Source organism: Gymnoscopelus braueri (genome assembly GCF_963280865.1).
Source record: "Gymnoscopelus braueri genome assembly, chromosome: 8".
Taxonomy (NCBI): domain Eukaryota; kingdom Metazoa; phylum Chordata; class Actinopteri; order Myctophiformes; family Myctophidae; genus Gymnoscopelus; species Gymnoscopelus braueri.
The window spans coordinates 40,952,875-40,979,200 of NC_137609.1; the positions used below are offsets into that span (position 1 = coordinate 40,952,875).

At 42.9% G+C, this 26,326-nt stretch overlaps 1 protein-coding gene across 9 annotated transcripts in view; it reads left to right on the forward strand.

The window, feature by feature from the left end:
* fryb (furry homolog b) overlaps nt 1-25,974 on the forward strand; it is a 102,729-nt gene extending 76,755 nt beyond the window's left edge. For 8 of the 9 annotated variants that reach the window (XM_080434990.1, XM_080434993.1, XM_080434992.1 and 5 more), the window contains 6 exons: nt 137-277; nt 4,722-4,913; nt 6,583-6,747; nt 8,978-9,052; nt 10,735-10,905; nt 12,677-12,811. In XM_080434990.1, coding sequence (XP_080291116.1) covers nt 137-277; nt 4,722-4,913; nt 6,583-6,747; nt 8,978-9,052; nt 10,735-10,905; nt 12,677-12,796 — 864 coding nt within the window. In that variant the 3' untranslated portion in view covers nt 12,797-12,811. Of the gene's footprint in view, nt 1-136; nt 278-4,721; nt 4,914-6,582; nt 6,748-8,977; nt 9,053-10,734; nt 10,906-12,676; nt 12,812-14,841; nt 15,040-16,907; nt 17,049-17,815; nt 18,025-19,554; nt 19,757-20,488; nt 20,639-21,115; nt 21,215-21,455; nt 21,540-23,457; nt 23,569-24,128; nt 24,365-25,576 lie in introns of those variants that run through there. The other variant, XM_080434998.1, reaches the window with a different exon arrangement.
* The last annotated feature ends 352 nt before the right edge of the window (nt 25,975-26,326 follow it).

A 26,326-nucleotide genomic window follows, 5' to 3' on the forward strand; every position in this document is an offset into this window, starting at 1 on the left:
AAACTCTCATCTCTTCTGTACTTAAAGATGTGTAAAGAAAGTGTGTATTAAATTTCTTCTTGTGTGTGTGTGTGTGTGTGTGTGTGTGTGTGTGTGTGTGTGTGTGTGTGGGGGTGCGGTGCGGTGCGTGTGCTAGCTACTGGATAAGGGTTTACCCGCCATGCAACAGTCTCTGCTCCAGATCATCTACTGTCTGCTCAGCCACATGGACCTGACGGCCGTGGTGGTCAAACAGTTCAACGCAGACGTCCTCAAGACCATCGAGAAGTTTGTCCAGGTCAGCTTTCCGTACTTTACCTAACAGTGTTATACCAAAGATATTCAATCATCAAAGATACGCCATTCCAATTGAAGCCACAAGAGGCGAAATGGCACACAAATTCTAATGGTCTCCTAAGGGGGGCACCGTCTGATCTCGCGAACGTCCAATGTTTACTGGTGGTAGATCCCACTAGAGTGTGTTGCTGGGACAGAGAAAGGTCGATGATAAAGTAGATTCATCTCCTGATTTATCCCTCTGGAAAAAAAAAGCCATTTTAGTGTGAAAACCTTGGGAACATTGTGTGGCTTGTGACGATCGGGTCCAATATTTAGTTCAGTGACCATGGAGCTAAAGAATGGTTCAGAGGCTGTGTTCACGTTCACTCTTACATTGGAAATAATAGACTCCAGCCTGCCTCCGCTCTCCTGGCGGCTGCCTACTCATAGTGCGGGCAATTTAACAAATTATAATAGAATAACAAAAAATACAATTTCTATAAAACTACTATCTCTCTACAAGGAAGTATCACTGCATGAAAATACATCATAGCTAGCCTGAGTCATCTGATGTTCGCTAAGCCCAACAAAACAAAAATGAGGATGTAGTGAAGGTGTATTCCTTTAACCCATTGATACCTGGAACGCATCTGTGTCACTTTAGATGTCTTTGGCTATTCAAAAATAGCAGATATACAAGCTCATAGCGCGGCACCGAGTGCCGCGCTATGAGCTTGTAGATCTGCTATTTTTGAAAAAAATCTTGAAAAAAAAATCTCGAAAGAAAATGTTTTAGATTTTTTTTTTCAAAATGTTTCAAAATTTCAAAACTTTCAAAAAACCTCAGGTCTTAATGGGTTAAAGTTCATTTTGGGAGACATCCAATTCACACAAGATTCAGTAACACGCAACAACGTGCCAGTAGGCCACACCCCAACCTCTGTCTGCCAGGGTTTGAGTAAAAGGGGGGAGGGGAGGGGGGGGGGCAAGTGGGGGGACATTTTCCTAACCACTTATGCCTTACATTCTTTGTCGTGATAAATAAAATAAAAAGCAGATCTACATGCTCACATGTCACATCGTGATACATTGCGGGCTTGTAGATCTGCTAAGTGAAGAGTTTGGGAACGTAGAGCATTGCCAAATAAATATCTTTATTTCAGAGAGGAGAGTTAAAGGTAGGGTAAGTGATATTTTTGGGTTAAAACAAAAGGTATTTTGTTAAAAGGTTAAAGCACTATATTCTGATATAGTAGGGGGTACTAAGCACAAAAAATGGCCAAATCGTTACGCGGCGGATAAAAGCATGAAATTTGATACAGATGTCCCTTGGGTCATCCTAAAACATCCTAGAAGGGGTGCCCAAAAAAATCTCAAACAGGAAGTGAGTTATGGACAAAATTCAAAATGGCCACCTAAACTGTTGACCGTTGACTCAAAAGATACCGAAATAATCTCCAAAAAGCATAAAATTTGGCACATATGTCCCTTGGGTCATCCTAAGACATCCTAGAAGGGGTGCCCAAAGGAATCTGAAACAGGAAGTGAGTTATGGACTAAATTGAAAATGGCCGCCTAGTGTTGTCGATTGACTCAAAAGACAACTAAAGAATCTCATAAAAGCATACAATTTGGCACACATGTCCTTTTGGTCATCCTAAGACATCCTAGAAGAGGTGCCCAAAAAAATCTTAAGCAGGAACTGAGTTATTGACAAAATTGAAAATGGCCGCCTACAGTGTTATCCATTGACTCAAAAGACAACTAAAGAATCTCATAAAAGCATACAATTTGGCATACATGTCCCTTGGGTCATCCCAAGACATCCCAGAAGGGGTGCCCAGAAAAATCTTAAACAGGAAGTGAGTCATTGACAAAATTGAAAATGACCGTCTACAGTGTTGTCGATTGACTCAAAAGACAACTAAAGAATCTCATAAAAGCATACAATTTGGCATACATGTCCCTTGGGTCATCATAAGACATCCTAGAAGGGGTGCCTGAAATTATCTGAAACAGGAAGTGAGTTATTGACTAAATTGAAAATGGCCGTGTACAGTGTTGACAGACGATGCAAAAGACACTCATAAAACATAATCTCATATAAAAGCATGAAATTTGGTACAAATGTCCCTTGGGTGATCTGAATGCATCCTAAGGGGTGCCAACATTTTTTTTAATAGTCTCTCAATGGAAAACACTCCTCCCACACGGGCTGCACTGCTACAATATTCAAATCGAGCAGCCAATCTGGCATTTGGTCCAGAAGCCTGAAAGCTATGCAATCTCTACCATCTCCTGACAAATATGGATGGATTAAAGTCGCTGATTCGTGGACACCTTTATGGACACTCTTGCCAGAGGCTGCTTAAGTTTGGAGAGAACTCAAGTGTGGCTGCAAAGCTGAGCCCTTCTGTTCGAGAAAGTGTAGATGCCGGGATGCTGGGTTACCTTGCAGAGCATTATGCCAATGTGCTGGTAATTGCGAAATGGCACACATGAATACATGTACTAGTTACTAAACACTAATCACAAAAAAACAGTAATGATCAAGAAGAAAATACATGAGAAGATAGAGTGTAAAACAAGCAAGAAGATGTAGAGTGCAAAATAAATAAGATGCAGAGAGTAAAATAAGAATATGCAGAGTAAGATAAGATGCAGAGTAAAATAAATAAGAATATGCAGAGAGTTAGATAAATAAAGAAGATTCAAAGAGTACAATAAAAAAATAATGCAGAAAGTAAAATGAATAAGTGATGTAGAAATGAAAACAGAAGGTAGACTACAAAATACGGCAGGTTATGCACTGCATAACCTGTCGTATTGAGTCTGCATAATATGCAGACTGCCATGGTCAACTGTTTAAACAGCCATTTAGAATTTCTTCAACATGGTCCCTTCCTAAAAAGTTTAATAAACAAGCAAATAAATAACCTCTTCTAGGATATATTAAGAAGCACTCAATGTACGTACCAAATTATACACTTTTATGACGTCCCTTTATGTTTTCTTTTGTGTCAACTGCTTTAGGCGGTCACTTCCTGTTTAAAATCTTTTTGGGCACCCCTTGTAGGATGCGTTCAGATCACCCAAGGGACATTTGTACCACATTTCATGCTTTTATGAGATTCTTTAGGTATCTTGCATCATCTTTCAACACTGTAGGCGGCCATTTTCAATTTAGTCAATAACTCACTTCCTGTTTCAGATTATTTTGGGCACCCCTTCTAGGATGTGTTAGGATGACCCAAGGGACATATGTGCCAAATTGTATGCTTTTTGGAGATTCTGTAGGCTTTTTGAGTCAATCGCCAGCACTGTAGGCGGCCATTTTCAATTTAGTCAATAACTCACTTCCTGTTGAAGACCTTTTTGGGCACCCCTTCTAGGATGTCTTAGGATGACCCAAGGGACATGTGTGACACATTTTATACTTTTTGGAGATTCTTTAGTTGTCTTTTGAGTCAATCGACAACACTAGGCGGCCATTTTCAATTTGGTCAATAACTCACTTCCTGTTGCAGATTTTTTTGGGCACCCCTTCTAGGATGTCTTAGGATGACCCAAGGGACATGTGTGCCACATTTTATGCTTTTTGGAGATTATTTTGGTGTCTTTTGAGTCAACGGTCAACAGTTTAGGTGGCCATTTTGGATTTTGTCCATAACTCACTTCCTGTTTAAGATTTTTTTGGGCACCCCTTCTAGGATGTTTTAGGATGACCCAAGGGACATCTGTATCAAATTTCATGCTTTTATCCGCCGCGTAACGATTTTTCACTTAGTACCCCCTACTAATAGTAATCATTGCTATAGAGTGTTTGTTCAGTAACAGGAGTCTCCCCGTCTCTCCAGCTCTTCAATAAACAGAAAATACATTTTCTGGTAGGTGTCAAAATCTCAGCCAATCAGGAGAAAGTACCCATTTTTAAGCTTAATTTTTATAGCGTTCCAGTTCCAATTTTGCCTGCTCATTTCTTAGTGTCATCACTTCCAATTTCACTTGTTTAATCTATATCCTGATTGAGTTCTCTATCCGGATTGGATAAAATTGGAAATGAAACTGAAACTGAAACGAAAATGCATTTTCTGTTTTATAAAGAGCTGGAGAGACATGGAGACTCCTTATATGGACAGGACACTCTATAGTAACGAGCACTATCAGAACATAGAACCATTTTGCAATTATTTGAATAATTGCAAATCACTTACCCTACCTTTAAAGTGTATTAACCCATTAAGACCGGGAATGCATTTAGAATATCTGCTATTCAAAAATAGCAGATATACAAGCTCATAGCGGGCACCGAGTGCCGCACTATGAGCTTGTAGATCTGCTATTTTTGAATAGCCAAAGAAATCTGAAAATGACACCCATTAAGACCGTTCCCGGTCTTAATGGGTTAACCCATGCATTAACCCATGAGTTAACCCATGTTAACCCTTTGTCTCCCCCTACAGACGGTGCACTGGAAGGACGCCCTGAACATCTTGAAGCTGGTGGTGTCCCGCTCCGCCAGCCTGGTGCACCCGACGTACGGCGGGCACACGCAGGGCGACCTGTCCAACCTGGAGGTCAGCCGGGTGTGGGACGGCTCGGCCAACAAGGCCCTGCCCGGCAAAACTCTGGACTTCACCTTCGACATCTCTGAGGTGATGAAGGGGACACAACAACTTTGTATCTCAAGTTGTTTTTAAATCATTAAATGGTATCTATCTTATCATATCTAATCGATCTATCTTGTTTATTTTCGCTGTCAGGCAGAAATCTCAATTATTTTTTACTTTTTGTGTTTTTTTTCGTAAATTAACGCCCGATTTGATCATACTACAGCGTCACACAAAAGTATCAAAAGTAGCAGATCAAGCTTGTTGACCTGCTACTTTTGCTGTTTTTCTAATTTGAATCAGTTTAGGACATATGAGGTTTCCACCCGACAGCAGTGGTGGAAAAAGTACTCACATACTTAAGTAAAAGTATCAATACTGCAATGTAGAAGTACTCCGTTACAAGTAAAAGTCCAGAATTCAAAATTAAGTGAAGTACAAAAGTTTTCAAATGTTAAAATCATTTGAAAATAGCAGATCTACAAGCTCACAATGCGTCGCGATGAGCTTGTAGATCGGCTCTTTTCAAATGGCCAAAATGTTTATAGGGCTGAAGTGGTTAATGTGTGTGTTGTAATAATAATAAAAATCCACAAAGTAACTAAGAAGAAAGAAAAACCGGTGCGCTTCCTCTGGATGCCTTCTTAGTTTAGGCAGTTGGTGCTCAGCTATGTATACAACTCAAAACAAAACCACCTAAGTGGAAAAAGCGGCACTCCAAAATAAATACTGCAAGACAGTGGCTCAGATGTAGTTTCTCATTTTATTACTTTTTAATCTAATCTGCTCTGAGGAAGGCTGCGGCCGAAACACGTTAGCGTTCACTTCTCGCAATAAAATGAGAAACTACATCTGAGCCACTGTCTTGCAGTATTTATTTTGGAGTGCCGCTTTTTCCACTTAGGTGGTTTTGGTTTAACTAGTAACTAAGGCTTTATAATAATTGTAGTGGAGTAAAAGGAGTAAAAGAGTACAAGTATAATATTTGCCTCTGAGATGTAGTGGAGTAGAAGTAAAAGTACTGAAACTTGGAAATACTCCAGTAAAGTAAAAAATACCTCAAAATTGTACTTAACACATCGGGTGCCAAACACGGTCTGAACCGTGTTTGCGCAGAGTAGCGGTCCGGTGCCGAACACGGTCCAGACCGTGAAATATGTCTTTTTGTTTTTTTCGTTTTTCTCCACACGGGCGGGGCTAGAGCAGCTCTGGGAGTACCCATTGTGATCTTGAGAAGGATAGGCCAGATAGATCACCGGAAAAACAAAAACATGGCTGCCATCCACTTCCTGTCTATTTCCTTCTTTAAAACACCTATATCTCCGAATCTGTTTCCGGTGGGGAAAACCGGTCATGCGCGATGCGCGATCCCCCCCCATTGTAACTCGCGAGTGAAATGTTATCGTTCCAGGCTGTAGCCAGGGTCATCGCGCAACATGAATGGATGTTTTTTTTTACATGGATTTGCTCCTCGTGGAGTCTAGAGCCTTAAACAGCAAAGCGCAGTCAATGGGGAGAATGCTGGCACCCAACGTAAGTTGTTATGAAAAAATGCTGGCACCCAATGTGTTAAGTACAGTACTTGAGTAAATGTACTTAGTTACTTTACGCCACCGCCCGACAGAGACTATATGCTTCTATCAGTCTGTCTTGTCTTGTGTTATTTTGTGTATTTAACGTGCATGTGTGTTGCTGTATGCGTTCTAACGTATAGACCCCAGTGATCGGCCGGCGGTTCGACGGGCTCCAGGGTTCCGGAGGGAGAGAGGGGAAGGCCAGGGCCATGGCGGTCACACGCAGCGCCTCCTCCACCTCGTCCGGGTCCAACTCCAACACCGTGCTGGTGCCCGTCAGCTGGAGACGACCGGCGTCCTCGCAGGTATACCGTCAGTCACACCGTTCCGTATAGGGCTGTGAGTGACAATCACTGCATTACCATCCTCCTATATCCTCCTATAATTCTGCCCGGTTCTCCTCAGTGGCTGGAGCAATTGATCTGCATTTGCACACAGCCATTGACCATTAACCATGTGCACGGAACACCGAAGCCCGTTTTTCGCTTTCCCCAAATGTCAGCTGTTTATTAGCGTTTTTGTGTTCGCTGGCTCCCGGGTTGCCAAATCATGTGCGCATATCCCCCCATGGGTATGGTCTAGTTAGTTTACCATAATTAACCCATTAAGACCGGGAACGCATCTGTGTCATTTTAAGATTTCTTTGGCTATTCAAAAATAGCAGATATACAAGCTCATAGCGCGGCACCGAGTGTCGCGCTATGAACTTGTAGATCTGCTATTTTTGAAAAATGTGTGCAAAATGTGTGCAAATCTTTGAATAGGGTACTTTTCTTTTTAAAGCGAACATTTTTAACTCAAATCTTTGCTTCTGGGGGATTCTACAAATGTCTTCTAAATCCTAACAGTTTAAAAAAAAAACGTACGTTATTATAAAAGTGCAAGTTATGAGCTTGTAGATCTGCTATTTTTAGAAAAACCTTGAAAATGTGTGCAAAATCTGAATATATATATTTTTACATTTGTAACTCAAATCTTTGCTTCTGGGGGGGAGGGGTCCCTGGAACAAAACATTTTTAGATGGGGTTCCTTGGCCAAATACTACATAATACATATTTGGCCGCGGACTCCCTTCTCAAAATATGTTGTTCCAGGGACCCCCCACAGAAGCACAAAAAGAAAAATGTTTGCTTTAAAACATATATATATATATATATTCAAACAATATATAGTGTTACTTCTCTCTATGTGGTAAAATGTCCATACAGTTGATGCTAGCCAGTTGACCTAGTTTCTAAGCCAAACGTTTCATCACCTATTTGGGCACATTCTGGCTTTGAGCCAGATGAAAAGTGACGGTCGGCGAATTAGGACGAGGCAATACGCCACATTTGTGGGGGAAAAAATATATCTGCATGCAGTGCTAGCAAATACGTCTAATCTGAGGTCGCATTAAGGGATTTAAGCTTAAAAGAGCTCTTCTCTCTGTCATGCTCGCTGTCATGGACTGTTTTAGTTCAAGCTGCTGCTATGTTGGAAATAACCACACGTTTTACGGTTGGTAAAGTGGAGATGGTAACAGTGTGGAAGGCGAACAATTTGGTTACAGGTTAGTGGGACCTCACATTGAAATGCAGTAATGATATGATCATTTATTATTCCAGTGGTCTTATCCACCAGCTCTGGTGTAATAGTTGCAAGGTTATTATAGTTAACTAAAACGAACGAAATAACGAAAGCTAAAATTGGAAGAAAAAAAAAAACATTTTCGTTAACTGAAATAAATAAAAACGATAACTAACTGAAACTGTATTGTGTGTTTACAAAACCAACTGAAATTATAGACAAAATGCCCTTAGTTTTCGTTTTTGTCGATTTATACGCTTTTTTGGGATGATATGAAATCTTAATCTATTTATTTCACTGTACCAGCTTTATACCAGCTGTCGGCACCACCGTTTTTATTACATAATAGCCTAAACCTTTTCTGGCCCTTTTCAATCCTGCACCTGACAAATAACAGAAAGTATAAAAAAATAAAACTAACACTAGAAACTAATAAAAACTAGCAAATCTGCTTTGGAATTCAATTAAAACTAACTGAATTAGAAAAGAAAAATCCCAAACTATTATAACCTTGAATAGTTGCAGTTAGATACTGTATGGTGGAGTCATTTGCGGTAAACAGCTGGGTTACGTTAGCTTTTTCACGGTGGTAAGAAAACCTGCCGACCGGACCGTCACAGCCCTAACCATCCACCCTTCTCACATCATACTTCACTAACATCTGTGTTGTCTTCATGATGCCGAATCTGTATCACATGTAACCGGGGCACCTGCTTTCCTTTTTTTTGCGTAAGCTCTATAATTTTTGTTGTTTTCCAGAAAGGTAGAAGAAAGAGAGGGAGATAAGGGACTAATAAATCGATTAATCAAACATTAAATAAGCATGGTCAAAGCAGACCATAAAAAGATCAAGATATCTGCATGAACATAATGCACGCATAGCATAAGACCAGCAGATACAGTATGTATGTACATGACTTGTCATGTGATCATGTGTGTTGTTTATTGTGTACTTTTGTGTTTGTGCAGAAGCGAACCAGAGAGAAGCTGGTGAACGTCCTGTCACTGTGTGGACAAGAAGTGGGACTCACCAAGAATCCATCGGTAAGATGCTGGAGCGAGGTCCGGGTCTGAAACATGGCTGTTCACTTTAGAGGCATACTTTGTGCTCATTTTTAACCTCAACCCAGTAAGACCTGACGCCCCATTCTACAAACAGTTTTCAGAAAAAAACCTATGTTGCTATATATCTTTGCTGTTGGGCAGAAACCTCTTATCTCCACATTTGAACTTTGTGTTTTTTTCGTAATTAATGCATTACTTGATCATACTACAGCGTCACTCAAAAGTAGCAGATCTATTGTAGATCTGCTACTTTTGATGCTTTTGAATTTGAATCCTGAAAAGTAACAGTTTTAGACATATGAGGTTTCCACCCGACAGCCAATGTATAGCTAAAATCTAATGGGTTAAATCCCATTGTTCTGATGCGAGGAGCTATATCATCGCTGTCAGGCAGAAACCTTGTTGCTCCATGTTTCGCCTTTTTTTATGTTTTCTTTTTCTCCATAATTTAATGGCCTACGTCGTCATACTACATTGTCACACAAAAGTAGCAAAAATTGCTGATCTTGTAGAAAGGCTATTTTAGCTATTTTCTTTTAATGGTGAAAGCATTTTAACGAATGAAAAGCATTAACAAGAGCTTGTGACTAAATAATAACCACATTGGATCCATTGGAACAGATAAAAAAAAATCAATTTCCTGAATAGTAACCGTTTTGGTCATACGAGGTTTCCACCCGACAGAGACAATTATGTAGTGCAGGGGTCTTCAACAAGGGGTCCGGGACCCCTGGGGGGTCCTCAGAATTACCACAGGGGGTCCGCCAAATCTTTGTGTGATGGGGAACCTTAGCCAAAAATAGCAGATCTACAAGCTCACAACGCCTCGCGCTGCGAGGCGTTGTGAGCTTGTAGATCTTGTAGATCTGCTATTTTCGGAGAGTTGGTGTAGAAGGGAAAACGAGCAGACCAAGTACAGAGCCAACGGTTAAGTTAAAGATGGAGTGCCATGATATTTTTCAACCCTAAAACCTGATCATAAGGTATTATTATTATGTAAGGATTTTTTTCAACAAAAAAAAAGTGTACAGTAAGTGTTAAAATGTTGTTTTTATGAAGACACACCCACCAGTGCATTAAGTATACCTGGTTCTCACCTTAGCACCTCCTCCACCACCTTAGCACCACCCACCTGTCCTAGTCCCTCCTCCTCCTCATGCCCACACCTGTTGTGTTATGATAATGAGGGGGAGGGTGTGGGCTTTGTGATGTCACTAAAGCGCTGTTTCTCTATTGGCACGTTTGACCCTCAAGGTTTCAGCCTCCAGGAAGAAACTCTAAATAGTCAGAGAAGACATAAAACACGATAAAAACACCACCGGGGGGCTTAATGAAGTTCTATCAACCTCATAGACACATGAAAAACAGAAAAAGTGCAAAAACATGGCACCACCTCTTTAACTAAATATTGGAGATACACTGAAAATACACATTATAATATGAATACAACTATCTATGAAATCTATGGAAAAGTTTAATCCGCAACACAATTGTAAACAATGTAGTGGGGGGGGTCCCTGCTTCATCTCTCTCTCAGCTAAGGGGTCCTTGGCCTGAAAAACGTTGAAAACCCCTGATGTAGTGTGAAAAATACTTATCCTAAGTATTCTGTGTAATTCTCCACAAAACGCACCGTTCTCCTTGGTTTCCCGTCACGCTAGGTGATCTTCTCGTCCTGTGGAGACCTGGACATGATGGAGGTGCGCGAGAGCGGCGTGTCCTCGGACGACGGCGGCACCAGAGACGACACGCTGGACGACACGGCCAGCGAGCAGCAGTTCAGGGTGTTCAGGGACTTTGACTTCCTGGACGTCGAGCTAGAGGACGGAGAGGTGAGAAGACGCACGCACACACACACACACGCACACACACTCACACGCACACACACACGCACAGTGGTGGAAAAAGTACTCAAATTCTGTACTTAAGTAAAAGTACCAATACTGCAATATAAAAATACTCTGTTACAAGTAAAAATCCAAAATTTAAAATTTACTTGAGTAAAAGTACAAAAGTATTGGCATCAAAATGTACTTAAAGTACCAAAAGTAAAAGTACTAAATATTTGAAAATAGCCGATCTACAAGCTCTCAACGCGTCGCGATGCGACGCGTTGAGAGCTTGTAGATCTGCTATTTTCAAATAGCCTATGTATAAAATAGGGCTGAAGTGGTTAATGTATGTTTCATTATATCATAGTTTATATCTGAAAAGTAACTAGTAACTAAAGTTTTCAAATAATTGTAGTGGAGTAAAAGTACAATATTTGCCTCTGAGATGTAGTGGAGTAGAAGTAAAAGTATTGGAAATTGGAAATACTCAAGTAAAGTACAAATACCTCAAAATTGTACTTAAGTACAGTACTTAAGTAAATGTACTTAATTACTTTCCACCACTGCACACACACACACACACACACACACACACACAGGCAGACACACACACACTTGCGCGCCCGCGCACACACACACGCACACACATACATACACACATACACACATACATACACACACACACACGCACACACGCACACACATACATACACACACACACACACACACACACACGCACCAGTGGTGTAAAGTAACTAAGTGCATTTACTGCATTTACTCAAGTACTGTACTTAAGTACAGTTTTGAGGTACTTTTACTTTGCTGGAGTATTTCCAATCTTCAGTACTTTTACTTCTACTCCACTACATCTCAGAGGCAAATATTGTACTTTTTTACTCCACTACAATTATTTGAAAACTTCAATTACTAGCTACTTTGCAGATATAAATTATTATATTATAAAACATACATTAACCACTTTAGCCCTATTTTATACATAGGCTATTTGAAAATAGACGATCTAAAAGCTCACAACGCGTCGCATCGCGACGCGTTGTGAGCTTGTAGATTTGCTATTTTCAAACATTGTTTGTACTTTTACTTTTGTTACTTTAAGTACATTTTTTATGCCAATACTTTTGTACTTTTACTCAAGTACATTTTGAACACCGGACTTTTACTTGTAACGGAGTATTTCTACATTGAAGTAGAAATACTGACACACCCACCCACCCACACACGCACACGCACACGCACGCACACACACACACACACACACACACACACACACACACACACACACACACACACACACACACACACACACACATACACACACACAGTTACAGCATTGCATTATGTCAGAATATAAATGACGTTAGCATTATTCCTAGGGTTAGGGTAATTGTAACACAACTCCAGTGTGAAACACAAGTTTTATTGATTCATCACTTCCACTTTTGTGACTCTATATGTCTCTTTTCGTACTCCTTTTTTACACTGAATGCATGTGTCACTATATCCCTCTGTCTTTCTTTATCATTAATATGTTCATTTCTCTCTCTCTCTCTCTCTCTCTCTCTCTCTCTCTCTCGCTCTCTCTCTCTGTGTGTGTCTCTCTCTCTCTCTCTGTGTGTGTGTCTGTCTTTCTTTCTCTGACTAACTCTCTCTCTCTAACTCTGTGTCTCTGTCTAACTCTGTCTGTCTGTCTGTCTATTTGTCTGTCTGTCTGTCTGTCTGTTTGTCTGCCTGTCTGCTGCGCTGCCTATAGGAGCTTCAGGTAAGTTGTCTTATGCACATAGTATCTTTTATCAGTGCTGTAATGTTGCTGTCTGTATTTATTTCCATTGACAATCACTGCCATGCTTTTCTCACATGGTTAAAGGGATAGTTCACCCCAAAATGTGAGCCTGTAGATCGGTTATTTTCGGCACACACTGTTGCACAATTGAGCATACATTTAAGCATTGGAATGTTTAAAAAATCGCAGCGGTCTGAATTAGACCTTAGTCTCATAAACGTTTTGTGTGTTGTCCCGGGGCAGTAATTGTACATTTTTGGCAAGTAGTAACTGTAACTCTCAACGGAGAGAGAGGTATAATTGGAACAATGTCCAAACTACATCGTTGCAAATACCTCTCTAATAACCGATTGTTTAAACTAACAGTTAATTCATAAAAATAAGTCCAGGTGTTGTGGCTTCAAATTGCATTATATGTATTGGGTTCTTGTGTTTGCACAAGTGTGTTGAAGGTTCACCGCAGCTGAATGGGTAGAATTTAAGGATTTTAGGCACTAGACTAGCCCAAGGTGCTATAAGGGTGAAAAAACTACTATCCTGGACTATCCAGTATTATTAACCCATTAAAACCGGTAAAACATCTGTGTCATCTTTGCGTTGGCTATTCAAAAATATCAGATATACAAGCTCACAGTGTGTCACTTCGTGCCGCGCTGCGAGCATCTAAATCTACTATTTTTGAAGATGTTATGATTTTTTTCAATTCATTCATTCACCCAAAGACTTTTTGATCAACCCTCACACACTGGTGGGGATGGAGGTGGTGGTGGTGATGGTGGTGGGGATCCTATCCATGTGTATGTGTGTGTAGTAGTATACGCTGTGTGTGTGTGTTGATGTGCAGCATCTAGTTGTGCTTGACTGTTTAGTTTTAGGACATTAACGTGAATCAAAACTGTATGCATTCTTAGTGTTCAGGTACATTTTGAACCACTTTCAACCTATCGTCCCAATTTTGGACAGGCCATTATAGGTGACAAGTTGCCATTTATTTTCCCAAATTATAAAAAAGATATTTTTTAAAACATTTTTGACACATTTCAAATTTTACTCAAATGGTGACAATATAAGATCTGCATGTGAGCTTGTGGATCAGCTAGTTTTGCTATTCGTCGAAGTTCGTACGACAAAGTATATTCTATTGGGCTTAAGTGGTTAATGTGAATGAAAGATGTGTATTCTCAGCGATAGACAGGCAATAGAGAAGGAAAGGAGACTAATTAAATATTTTTGCTGACATCACTGGGATTCGAAATAAAAAAATCCTATCCAATGAGTCCATTCCAGATCAAAGAATGGCAAACCTTCTGTTCTGTCACCCGATCGGCCGTTTGATTTGAATGAAGTGACCCGGTGAAATATGAAATGTCTGCACATCGCTGTGCTGTGGGATAATGGAGAGGCTTATGTTGCTGTGTTGTTTGTCTGCAAAGCACAAAGAGGAAATGGGAGAGCTGCTCTGAGAGGAAATGTGCGTTTTCAACGGTCATTCAGTCCGTCAGTGAGTCGATCAGTGAGGCTGTCAGTCAGTCAGTCAGTCAGTCCGTCAGTCCCCCAATATTAACCCCTTAACCCATTGAGACCTGGAACTGTGTCATTTTTAGATTTGAGCAAAAACATTATTTTACACTTTGAGCTATTCAAAAATAGCAGATATACAAGTTCATAGCGCGGCACCGAGTGCCGCGCTATGAACTTGTATATCTGCTATTTTTGAAAAATCGTGAAAATGTGTGCAAATCTTTGAATATATATATTTTTAAAGCGAACATTTTTAACTCAAATATTTGCTTCTGGGGGGTCCCTGGAACAAAATATTTTTATGGGGGTCCGCGACCAAATACATATCATATTGGGGGTCCTTGACATGAAAAAGATGGAGCACCACTGATATAGAAACATACGTTTTTCAGAATACTGTGGAGATTTAGGAGACATGTAGAATCGGCTTCAGGTCTCAATGGGTTAAAGTTCAAGGGGTTGATATGAGAACATGTCTGACTGTCAGTCAAGGCAGTGAGATTCAGCAGTGTGTTGCCTCCGTATGTGTGTTTCAATGTGTGTGTGTGTTTCAATGTGTGTGTTTCAATGTGTGTGTGCGTGTGTGTGTGTGTGTGTGTGTGTGCGCTCCTCAGGGCGAGAGCGTGGACAACTTCAACTGGGGCGTGCGCCGCCGCTCCCTGGACAGCACGGAGCTGGGGGACCTGCTGGAGGAGAGCCAGCACTCCGGCTCCACGCCCAGCCTGGGCCACGAGGACCCCCTGCACGACTCTGACGAGTCCTCCGAGGAAGAGGAGTCGTCCACCAGCCAGAGCCTGTCTCACTCACAGCTCGTACGTTTATTCTAACTATGTCAAACGTATAACAAACTTATAACCCTGCATTCTGCACCGTCATCAAGTGTGTGTGCTGTGATCTGATTCGGATCTCCAAATTATTTTACCTCTTGATGCCTAGTCCAGGGGTCTTCAATAGGGGGTCCGGGACCCCAAGGGGGTCCTCTGAGTTATTACAGGGGGGGCCGCCAAATCTTTGTGTGATATGATTATTATTATTTTAATAAAAAAAACTGACTGCTGCACGGAAGATTAACACTTCACCGGCGCGTTTGACCGTTTTAGCGCTCCTCCAGCAGCCGCTGCTTCTAAATTTCGGCGCTTTTCGGCGATGGTTCAGTATTCTTTCACTTTCTCCATGCCGTTTGGTGCCCCCCCAAGGTTGGTGCCCTGTGCTTCAGCACTTAAAGCCCTTCCGTTAATCCTGCACTGGCATCGCATAATATGCGCATCGTGTCGCATCGCATACTATGCGATATATGTACTGTATATCGTCGATGTCCAGCCGGGACCAGCTAACTCCATTTTCAGTTTTTTTTTCATAAATCAACGCTATTGAACCCCCTCTACATCTGTGTATTTTTTTTAAAAATAATAACATATGAAAAGTATTAAAAAGCGCCTCTGACGAAAACTCCTAACTCCATTGGACCCTCAAACTGTCCGTCAAAAACAAACAACTCCCCCCTCCTCTCAGGCTCTCAGAGAAGCTCTGCTCTGTATGAGGCAGACAGGGAGAAGATTTTTCAATGCTTTTGGGAGAACATAAACTGGGAAGAGAAGAGAATGTATGTGCAAGGTTTGATAGATGTCACCCCAGTAAAGAGGAGAAGGGTGTCTTCACAAAGGTCATCTGCTCGTGTTTTCTTTTTAAATGTTAATGGACAGAGAATGAGTGTGTGCAGGAGTTTGTTTCAAACATCTCCAAGAGCTCATGGAGATCATGCCAAAAGACTTTCACAGCTTTTATGACAATGTAAAGCACTAAGAAACACCCACCACACACACGCAACACACACAACACACAACAGTGTGATAATAAAATGTTGATAGGTATATGATAGGTAAATTCAACTGTGGTTATTATTGTTAGTGCAGTAGGCTACAGATTTGATAGGCTAAAGATTCTATTTTTCATGAATGTATTTTGTATTTATATGCCATTTATTTATTGTTGGTGTGCCATGATTGCTTTTGTTAAATACATGATTGAGTATTGAGGCAGAATTATTTGTTGCACTCAACTGTAGAAGAACAACAGTGGTAACAGTTAGATCCATGGTTGTTTACAATGCATGTTAAAATAAAAGTTGTTTAAGTACAGAATTCAGCTTGATATATACTTAGTATATGAGGATGGCGCTCACCATAAATAGCTGATCTCCAAGCTCACAATGCGTTGTGATGTGTTGTGAGCTTTGAGATCCATTGCCAGCTGTTCTTATCAATGATGGACAAAACCTCCTAACTCCACTTGCGCTGGATTTGTGTTTGGACAAAACCTCCTAACTCCACTTGAGCTGGATTTGGGTAAAGTGGTGATAATATAATGACACATGCAAGTATCTGATAATATATAAAGTCACAATACCAAGTTTGATGAGGCAATATTGCTTTGTTTTTTTCTTCATTTTCAGATAAATTCATATTTAGTTTTTCATTTCCTGAACAATTACCATTTTGGATTTAGCTGTTTCCGGCCGGACAGCAGAGATATATAACATGGCACATATTTTGCAAAATCATGGATTTTAGCCGGCATAATCAAGGATTTTTGCCCGTGTTTCTCTGGAGGGTCTAAATAATAGTACCAATAATAATGAAACAGACAAAACTCAAGTGTATTGTTTTTGTGGATCTTGCAGACCAACCCCTCTCCGTCAGAGGAGAACAATCACACGGACTCCCTGTCCACTTCGTACGACAACTCCGCCGACCCACTATCCTTCAACGCCACCACCCCGCCACAGGGGGCGCTGTATGACGACCAGCTAGGAGGACTGAGGGTGAGGAGGAGGACGTCTCACTCACACAAACACACACACACACACACACACACACACACACACACACACAGATATAGAAACCTAGATACCTCATTGGCCGCTGCAGTTCATTGGAGCGACCTGCATCGCGGCCGCCATATTTGAGGAGGCTACTGGCCAATCACAGCGCGTCTTTTCCTGGACTTGGCAGAATCTAGTTGTATAACGGGATATTTTTATAGATTCATAGATTTTTTAAACTAGATTCTGAAGTCCAGGAAAAGACACGCTGTGATTGGCCGGTAGTCAGGAAGCGGGTCTCCTCAAATATGGCGGCCGCGATACAGACCCCCAGAGTCGGTGGAGGCGTCTACCTTTATGTGTGTATGCACATACCCAAGACAGGCAATAGAAAAGCAAGACAGACCATCTCGCCTTTACTTCCTGTATCTGTGTGATTTAGGTGCTTGCCTGTCTAGGAGACCAGATGTAGGTCGCGAGTCTGTTAATTCCAGTTGGAGAAGTGAACGTGAACACAGCTTTCTGACCCTTTCTTTAGCCCCATGGTCACTAAACTAAATATATCATCATTTTTTTTTACATGGAACACAATTGTCCGAACATTCTGACACTAAACTGATTCTTTTCAGAGACCATTTCATACCTAGCGGGATGGGCTATCTTCCTAAATTAAGCATCTTTGCACGCACGCACGCACAAATGCATTGCATTGCATAGATGATAAATAACGTTTTCACCTCTCTCTCTCTCTCTCTCTCTCTCTCTAGATGAGCGTGTGCACGACGGAGGACTCGGACACGTCGGGGGTCCAGGACGATGACTTGTCTCTCAGCGCCACAGAGCTCCCTTTTGGGTCAGACTGCGGGGAGAGTCTCATCCTGGAGCTGCCCCCTGCCACGCCCCCGGACCCCCTGCACATCAACCCCCACATCTGTCAGCCTCCCCTGGGGTTTCTGGACCCAAACTGTCTGCCCAGGTAGGTAACCCGGAACGCTCGCCACCAAAACACTCTCGTCCCCAGTTTTTTTCGCAGACCGCTCGCCCCCCCCCCAGCGATTCTTGCATTCTGGTATTCGTTTTACTGAGAATACGTTTAGGAATCTATACCAGCTTTTCTTGCACTGGGAACAAGCACCACCAGTTTTGTGGTAGGATCCGGAGTCCGCCAAGGATGTGTAATGTGTGCAACATTGCAATAGACTGGGTTAGGAGAAGAACCACAGAAGACAAGGCAAGAGGGATTCGATGGACCCTCTATTCCACCATTGAAGACCTTGACTTTGCGGATGACCTAGCCTTTCTGTCACATACACACACACACATCTTCAGGAAAAAGACTCCAACACTATGGCCAACAAGTTGGACTGATCGTAAACAACAATAAAACCAAAGTCATGCCCATCAACACCAATACACCAACACATAACAATAGAGGAACAGGTCTGGGAAAATACAGATCATTTCACATATGTTGGAAGTATCATTCACCATGATGGGGGAGCAAGTAAGGACATTCAAAACAGAATCAACAAAGCATACACAACCTTCATAAGACTTAAACAAATATGAAAGTCAAATACAGCACCAAAACAAAACTCCGGATCTACCAAAGCTGTGTACTATCAACACTACTAAACGGTGCAGAATGCTGGAAAACCACAAATTATCCACTTTCCACACATCATGCCTCCGCAAAATCCTGCTTATATTCTGGCCCAAGACCATCTCAAACAATAAACTCCTCAACATCACCCAACAAGACGACATGCACTGCATAATCAATAAACACAGGTGGACCTGGATTGGCCATGTGCTCAGATTGGACAGCAACGCGATCCCAAGAGTCGCATTACACTGGACCCCAGAAGGCAAAAGAAAGAAAGGGAGGCCTAAAATGAGCTCGAGCTCGAGCTCCAGCAACACCACCAGAGCTGGGGGACCATAGAAAAGATGGCCAAAGACAGATGGATGTGGAGAAACTTTGTTGCTGCCCTATGCGCCACCCGGCGTAATGGGGATAAGTAAGTAATTAAAATGTTTAGGAATAAGGTTCGATTTTGGCTTGTTTTTTTTATTTATTGGGGGTCTTTTTTATGCCTTTATTGATAGGATAGTAGGTTGACAGGAAATGGGGAGAGAGAGGTCCGGGGCCATAGTTTTATTGAGGTTACATTTAGGAATACCTGGTGGCGACCGATAATAATATATAATAATAATAATAATAATAATGATATACAGGATGCTTGTCACTTAAAAAATGAAACATAATGGTTTCTCCGCTGAGCTGCCTAAAATGCATAGAGGGTTGTTTGTTATTCAATAACAGTTTTTTTGAGAAACCACATTTGCCACATTTATAGAAAGCACATCAAGGAACTTTACAATGTAAAACTCCAAACTTGTGTAAACAAGGGTGTGAATCCCCCAAAAACAATCTTAATGAGTTTTCAACATGCGTTTTTGTTCCGTTTCTGTTTTTTTCCTTCTCCCATCTCCGTGGCGACAGCCTCCGTGACGAGGACGACCTGGAGGACCTGGGCTTCCCCCCTCCCCCCTCGCCGTTCTTCTCCGCCATCTTGGCGGCGTTCCAGCCGGCGGTGTGCGACGACGCGGAGGAGGCGTGGCGCTTCCACATCAACCAGCTGGTCACCGACTCGGACGGCTCGTGTGCCGTCTACACCTTCCACGTGTTCTCCTCCCTGTTCCAGGTAATAAACACTGCACTGCAGCACGGTAGAGCAGGGTTTCTCAAAGTGGGTGATGTTGCACCCATAGGGTGCCGTGGACGCAAGTCCAGGGGTGGTGTAGAATTCCTCCATATCACTTCAGCTCAACCACTTAGACCCTCTATACCAGTGGTTCTCAAACTTTTTCATGTCAAGGACCCCCAGAATTATGTTTTTTTGGCTGCGGACCCCCTGTCTCAAAAAAATATTTTTGTGCCAGGATTTTTCAAAAAATTGCAGATCTACAAGCTCATAGTGCGGCACAAAGTGACGTGCTATTTTTGAATAGCCAAAGTATAAAATATGGTTAAAGTGGTTAAAATGATTGTGACGCCATATTAACTCGTTTTGCTGGGGACCCCCTGGTACCCCCCAGGGGTCCCAGACCCCACTTTGAGAACCAATGTTCTATACTGACCTGGGTTACTTGGTGTGTCCTTTTTGCAATCGACACCAAATCTCTTTGCCAAAACCAGCCAATCTACAAGCTCACAACGCGTTGCTGTGAGCCTGTAGATCTGCTACTTTTGCAGAAAATCACCTATTATGACATGCCCCATGCAGAAATTCTTGGGGCATGTCAAAAATGAATCTGTCTCCCTCTATTTTACTCTCCCACTCTCTTTCGCTCCCATTCTCTCCACCTTTCTGCCCTCCCCCCCCCTCTCTCTCTCTCTCTCTCTCTCTCTCTCTCTCTCTCTCTCTGCATTCCAGAACATCCAGGGGAAGTTCTGCTCGCTGACCACAGACGCGGCCACCTACCTGGGAGAGGGACTGAGGGGCATCGGGTCAAAGTTTGTGCGCTCCTCGCAGATGCTGACCACGTGCTCCGACTGTCCCACCATCTACATTGACGCAGACACTGTAAGTACAGTATGTAGTAGCAGTGTGCCAGCGGTGCGCACAAACGCACGCACGCAATAACAAACATTATAATTTCATATCTGTCGGGTGGAAACCTCATATGTATGTCCAAAACTGTTACTTTTTTTTTGAATTTACGCAATCAATTTACGAAAAAACACGAAACGTTAGAATATGGAGATAAGAGGTTTCTACCCGAGAGCAACGATTTGCATTAACAAACCACACTCAGAGGCTGGCACAGGCACTTCATAGCTAGCAGGGAGTACAATTCATCATGTGGGATTTATACTGTAAGTTAATATACTTGCATCTTTAAAAAATATCACAAATAACTCGCCTTCCCTGTCCTCCTCCTCCTCCTCTCCTCCTCTCTCTTCTCCTCTCCTCCTCTCTCTTCTCCTCTCCTCTCCTCTCCTCTCCTCTCCTCTCCTCTCCTCTCCTCTCCTCTCCTCTCCTCTCATCTCCTCTCTCCAGATCATGTCTTATGGTCTCCTGGAGAAGATGAAGTTCAGTGCGTTAGAGCTTCAGGAGTACTTGGACACGTACAACACCAGAGAGGAGTCTGCTGTGTCGGTATGACAAGATCAACACACTCCAGCGCGTTGACTTGTTATTGGTTCTTTTTGCATGTTAGAAACTACAATTACAGAATATATTTTTTAAACCTAACAAATAAAATAAAAAAAGATAACCACAAGTAGTTATTGTAATAAATATCTGTCCAAGGAAGACCAAAGAAACCTTAAAGGGCTTATTGAATTGGTGAAATGTTGTTGTCTTCTGCTCTCTCCTCCGCCTCGCCGCTGCCCCCCAGTGGCTGAGGAACTGTAAGGACACATTTCCCAGATGCCCCGGCGAGGGAGTGGTCACCTGTCAGCCAGGAGACTCCGAGGAGAAGGTCAGTCGGTCATTATCATTACTATGAACTGTACCGAGTTCCTGGAGTCAAACTACCGGCTAGGCTGCCACACTTAAAACTTTTTATGTGTCACACTGTGTTTCTCAATTCTTGTTCAATACTTTTAAACAAACACTTAACACTGGGATTTTATCTATTGATTTATTGGTCTCATCTATCTATCTATCTGTCTATCTGTCTATCTGTCTCACTGTCTGTCTCGCTGTCTCTGTCTCTCTCCGTATGAATCATCATAATGGAGTGTGTGCTCTCTCTGCATGTGCTGACTTGACTGTAATGGTTCCAGGGTACTAATAACCAGATAAATCAGACAGAGTAAAGTGTGGGGGGCGGGGCCTACAGTAACTGTTGTTCTGCTGTGTATTTCATACCAAGCATGAGTTTGATTGACGGTTTGTCTTCCTTTCTGACTCGCTCTCTCTCTCACCCGCTAACCTACCTACCTGCTCTCTCTCGCCGTGCGTGCGTGCCGTGTAGCAAATGGAGTCTCTGGCAGTAAGTGTCTCTCTTCCACCTTTTCTTCAAGATCACTGCCTTTAAGGGTCCGTGTCCACAGAGAATACCTTTTGAGCTGCGGAGCGCTTTGCATATCATGTCCACAGCGCTCTCACACAGTGTGGATATCAATTCATTTCAATTCTATCTTTATTAGCGGACTCAGGTCCATAGAAATACATAAAATAAACAAGACAGGAGATGAAAATGATGTCCATAGTGCTCACACACAGTGTGATGCCCATTGCCCGCACTGTTCCAACCTCTCAACCATTGAGGTGTTCACTTCTCAAACATCCTGTCATCTGTGTTATTAGCACAAATAGCTTAGCTGAAACAATGTAAACATGGACTTCTCATCATCATTTTTTTAGTCTTTAAATTTAGAGTAGCCAATTATGTTTTACCCCCTTTTCTCCCCAATTTAGTCGTTATGCCAATTAACTCCTCCCCACACACATTTCTGTGTTGTCACTGCCGTCGTATCCTACTGACTCACCTGCCAGTGAGGAGCCCCCACCAGGAGAACGTAGAGCCTTCGTCCTACTCCTCCCGCCCAACACTCCCTGCTGACAGGTGCTGCCGCCCCAGCCTGTAGGAGTACGTGCAATAACCGATATCACCCTCCCCGCCCGGCTCCCCTCCCCTCCCCGGACACGGGCCAATTGTGTTTGTGTAGACTCTCGACAAAGCCTGGATGCACCATGGTGGATTTGAACCCACAACCTCCGTGGTGGTGGGCAGTGACTTTACCACTGTGCCACCCAAGCGCCTGACTTCTCGTCAACATGGTTGTAGTAACAATTCAACAATTCAATGTCGGGTTGTAAATTATCGGGTTGTCACGCATAATCAGGACGCATCGAATGACCGGCCCTCCTCTCCATAAAGTTCAACTGTTTCCAGCTCTAAGCGCCCAGGGCGCTGGGCCAAGAGGAGCGCACCAGCATGTCTTCACCATAGAAATACATGACAGGCTGGCGCTGCTAACTCAACAGGCTCTTCTCTGTGGATACGGCCCCTAAAGCTATAGCTGCTTCTGTCCAACAAACTGCCGTGTTTTACTTTGCTAGCTTCCGCCGTTAACTATTTGCACATTTCACATGTTCACGTGTACCGGTCGCTGTCGGGTGGAAACCTTGTACATGTTATGTCCAAAATTGTTACTTTTCAGAAAAAGAATAACCTGTGTTCCAATGGCTCCAATATAGTTGGATCCATGAGCTTGTGGATCGGCGAACACTGTTGTACGATGAAGTAGGACATGACATGAAAAGTTGAACAATGGAGATACAAGGTTTCTGCCCGACCGGATCTTAGCACAGGTGTGCGTGTGTGCGTGTGTTTGTACGCTAATCCGTTAATCTGACAGCGTTTCCTTTCCGTTCCCGTCATGTTTTAGCAACTGGAGCTGTGTCAGCGTCTGTACAAACTGCACTTCCAGCTGCTGCTGCTCTTCCAGTCCTACTGTAAGCTGATTGGTCAGGTGCACGCCATCAGCGCCGTGCCCGAGGTACGTAACACCACCGCACTCTAACAGTCCTACTGTAAGCTCATTGGTCAGTCTTCCAGTCCTACTGTAAGCTCATTGGTCAGTCTTCCAGTCCTACTGTAAGCTCATAGTATTGGTATCAAAATGTACTTAAAGTACCAAAAGTAAAAGTACTAAAATGTTTGAAAATAGCAGATCTACAAGCTCACAACGCGTCGCATCGCGACGCGTTGTGAGCTTGTAGATCGGCTATTTTCAAATAGCCTAGGTATAAAATAGGGCTAAAGTAGTTAATGTGTGTTTCATAATATAATGATTTATATCTGCAAAGTAACTAGTAACTAAAGTTTTCAAATAATTGTAGTGGAGTAAAAGTACAATATTTGACTCTGAGATGTAGTGGAGTAGAAGTAAAAGTATATAGACAATTGGAAATACTTAGTACAGTACTTGATTAAATGTACTTAGTTACTTTACACCACTGCATACAGTGACAAAAAATATCCTTTATCCTCATCTTATTTTTCCGGTAGATATATAAATAAATAAGCTTCATTCTCTGTGCCTCCTCCTGTCTATAGCTGCTGAACATGTCCAGGGAGCTGACCGACCTGAAGACCAGCCTGCAGGCGGCCGAGGCGGCCGTGGCCAGCGACCTGGAGCACACGCACCTGGCCCACGCCCACGCCAACGCCGCCCAGGTGGCGGCCATGGCCGTGCCCAGCTTCGCCAGCTCCGAGGCGGCCGTGCAGGCCATCCTGGAGTGCCTGAAGAACCAGGAGTTCACCAAGGCCGTCCGCTACATCCAGGAGTGCAGGTGAGGGACGACGGCCTCGATGTGCATGCGTCGCTGCATGCAACATGTGGATATCACATCAATATATAGAGCACACCAATGCAACTCCTTGCAACTGCAACATCTAGCAATAATTATCCCCAAATAGCAGTGGTGTAAAGTAACTAAGTAAATGTACTCAAGTACTGTACTTAAAGGGTCTACACCATGAAAATCACTTTTTTCTTGTTTTTTTGTATTTTTTGGGGTCCCCAGTGTCTCTTGTACCCCAAAAAATGTTTTTTTTTTAATTCAGTCATTCCTTCTCATTTCATGGATTTCCAGAAATGTTTATGAGGTCACAAACATTATTGATGGCAAACCCAATGTTAAATGAAAAGTGCCCGAATCGCTCCGAAACTTTTTCTACCCCCCCTAAGTGGGGGTCTACAAACAAATACTTCGGGCTCTGATTTTGGCTCCGCCCCCCGGAAGTGGGTGAAACAGGCACCTCAAACACTTGGTGGAATTGTTCAAAAATGTTCAAAGTGTTTTTTTTTCGATTTTGTATTTTTCTTAGATGCTTCTTTTTATGCAGAATTTTTCCTTTTGTTTTTTTTTTTTAATATTTTTTTTTAATATTTTTTTTTATTAACAGACACAATTGACTTGGGATGAGTATATCTGAGTGATGATTTAGGCTCAAACCTTTTGAAAAAGGTTTGAGGGACATACACCATATGATATTAAATATTAAAAAAAAATTCATGGTGTAGCTCCTTTAAGTTCATTTTTGAGGTACTTTTATCTTTCTCTGTCAAGATTCTGAATTCTTTACTCCTCCTCAGTTCTCATCCACATCCTCAAACCAGTCCAGTGACTCTGAGGATGAACTTGTACAAACTCCTTTTCAGGAGTTTGTACAAACATGTTTTTATTTCACTGATAGTTATACTTTATATTTAATACAAATTCTTTCTTAACCCTTAAATTAAATATAAGACTTAATATCAGTGTTTTATTTGATCGCCTTGCTGCTTTGTGTCCTCAAAACATTTTCAAGGCCAAGTGGCCTTGCCCCTAAAAAAGATGAAATTCCAGGCCTGGCTGCAACGGTCTCTAAAACTGTGACGTTGCAAGGAGTTGCATGGGTGCCTTAATGTGGCCTTAATGTGCTCTATATTGATTTGATATGAATGAAAAAAAAAATGAAAACAAATAATTAAATTGTTAACCTGTCCTCCCCACCACCAGGAGGCAGTGGCCCAACGGCGTGTTCGGCGGCGGCTCGGAGAGCGAGGTGCAGACGCTGCTCAACGTGTACTTCCGCCACCAGACCCTGGGCCAGACGGGTACCATCGCCCTGGTGGGCTCCCGCCAGGACCTCAGCCTCATCTGCTGCAAGCTGCTGGAGCTCAATGGGGAGATCCGCGACATGATCCGCCGCGCCCAGGGCTACCGCGTGGTCACCACCTACCTCCCCGACTCCAGCGCCTCCGGGACCAGCCTCTGACAGGACTACGGGAGGAGCACCCCACCACGTACACCCCCACCTCCTCCAACTCCACCGCTAGCCTCCACCATCCCTCCAAAGCCTCCTCCACCTCCACGTCCACCTCCAGGCCGGCTGACCCGTCCCCCTGCCTTGAGGCCACAGCAGCAGCCGTAGTAGGAGACCCGGCTCCCTCGTACCTGCGCCTCCTCACGTCCTCCTGCAGCCATTGGTCTCCAAGGAGGCTCCGGAGGGACCTTCCAACCTCCTCCCCACCGCCAGAGGCAGCAGGTCCATACCCAACGCCTGCCCTCCTCACACCGACCGTCCATCCCACACAGCACGACTTCCCTAAACCCCCGAACCTGTTCTCGAACCCGCCGCCGGGGCCCGGCGCACGATTTAACGCGCAACCACATCCGGACGAGGATTATTATGACGATGAGAGCGCAGATAACGTGGGTTCTTGGTGGAGAGGTTGTTCTACACAGGCGGTACGCCCCCCGCTGGAC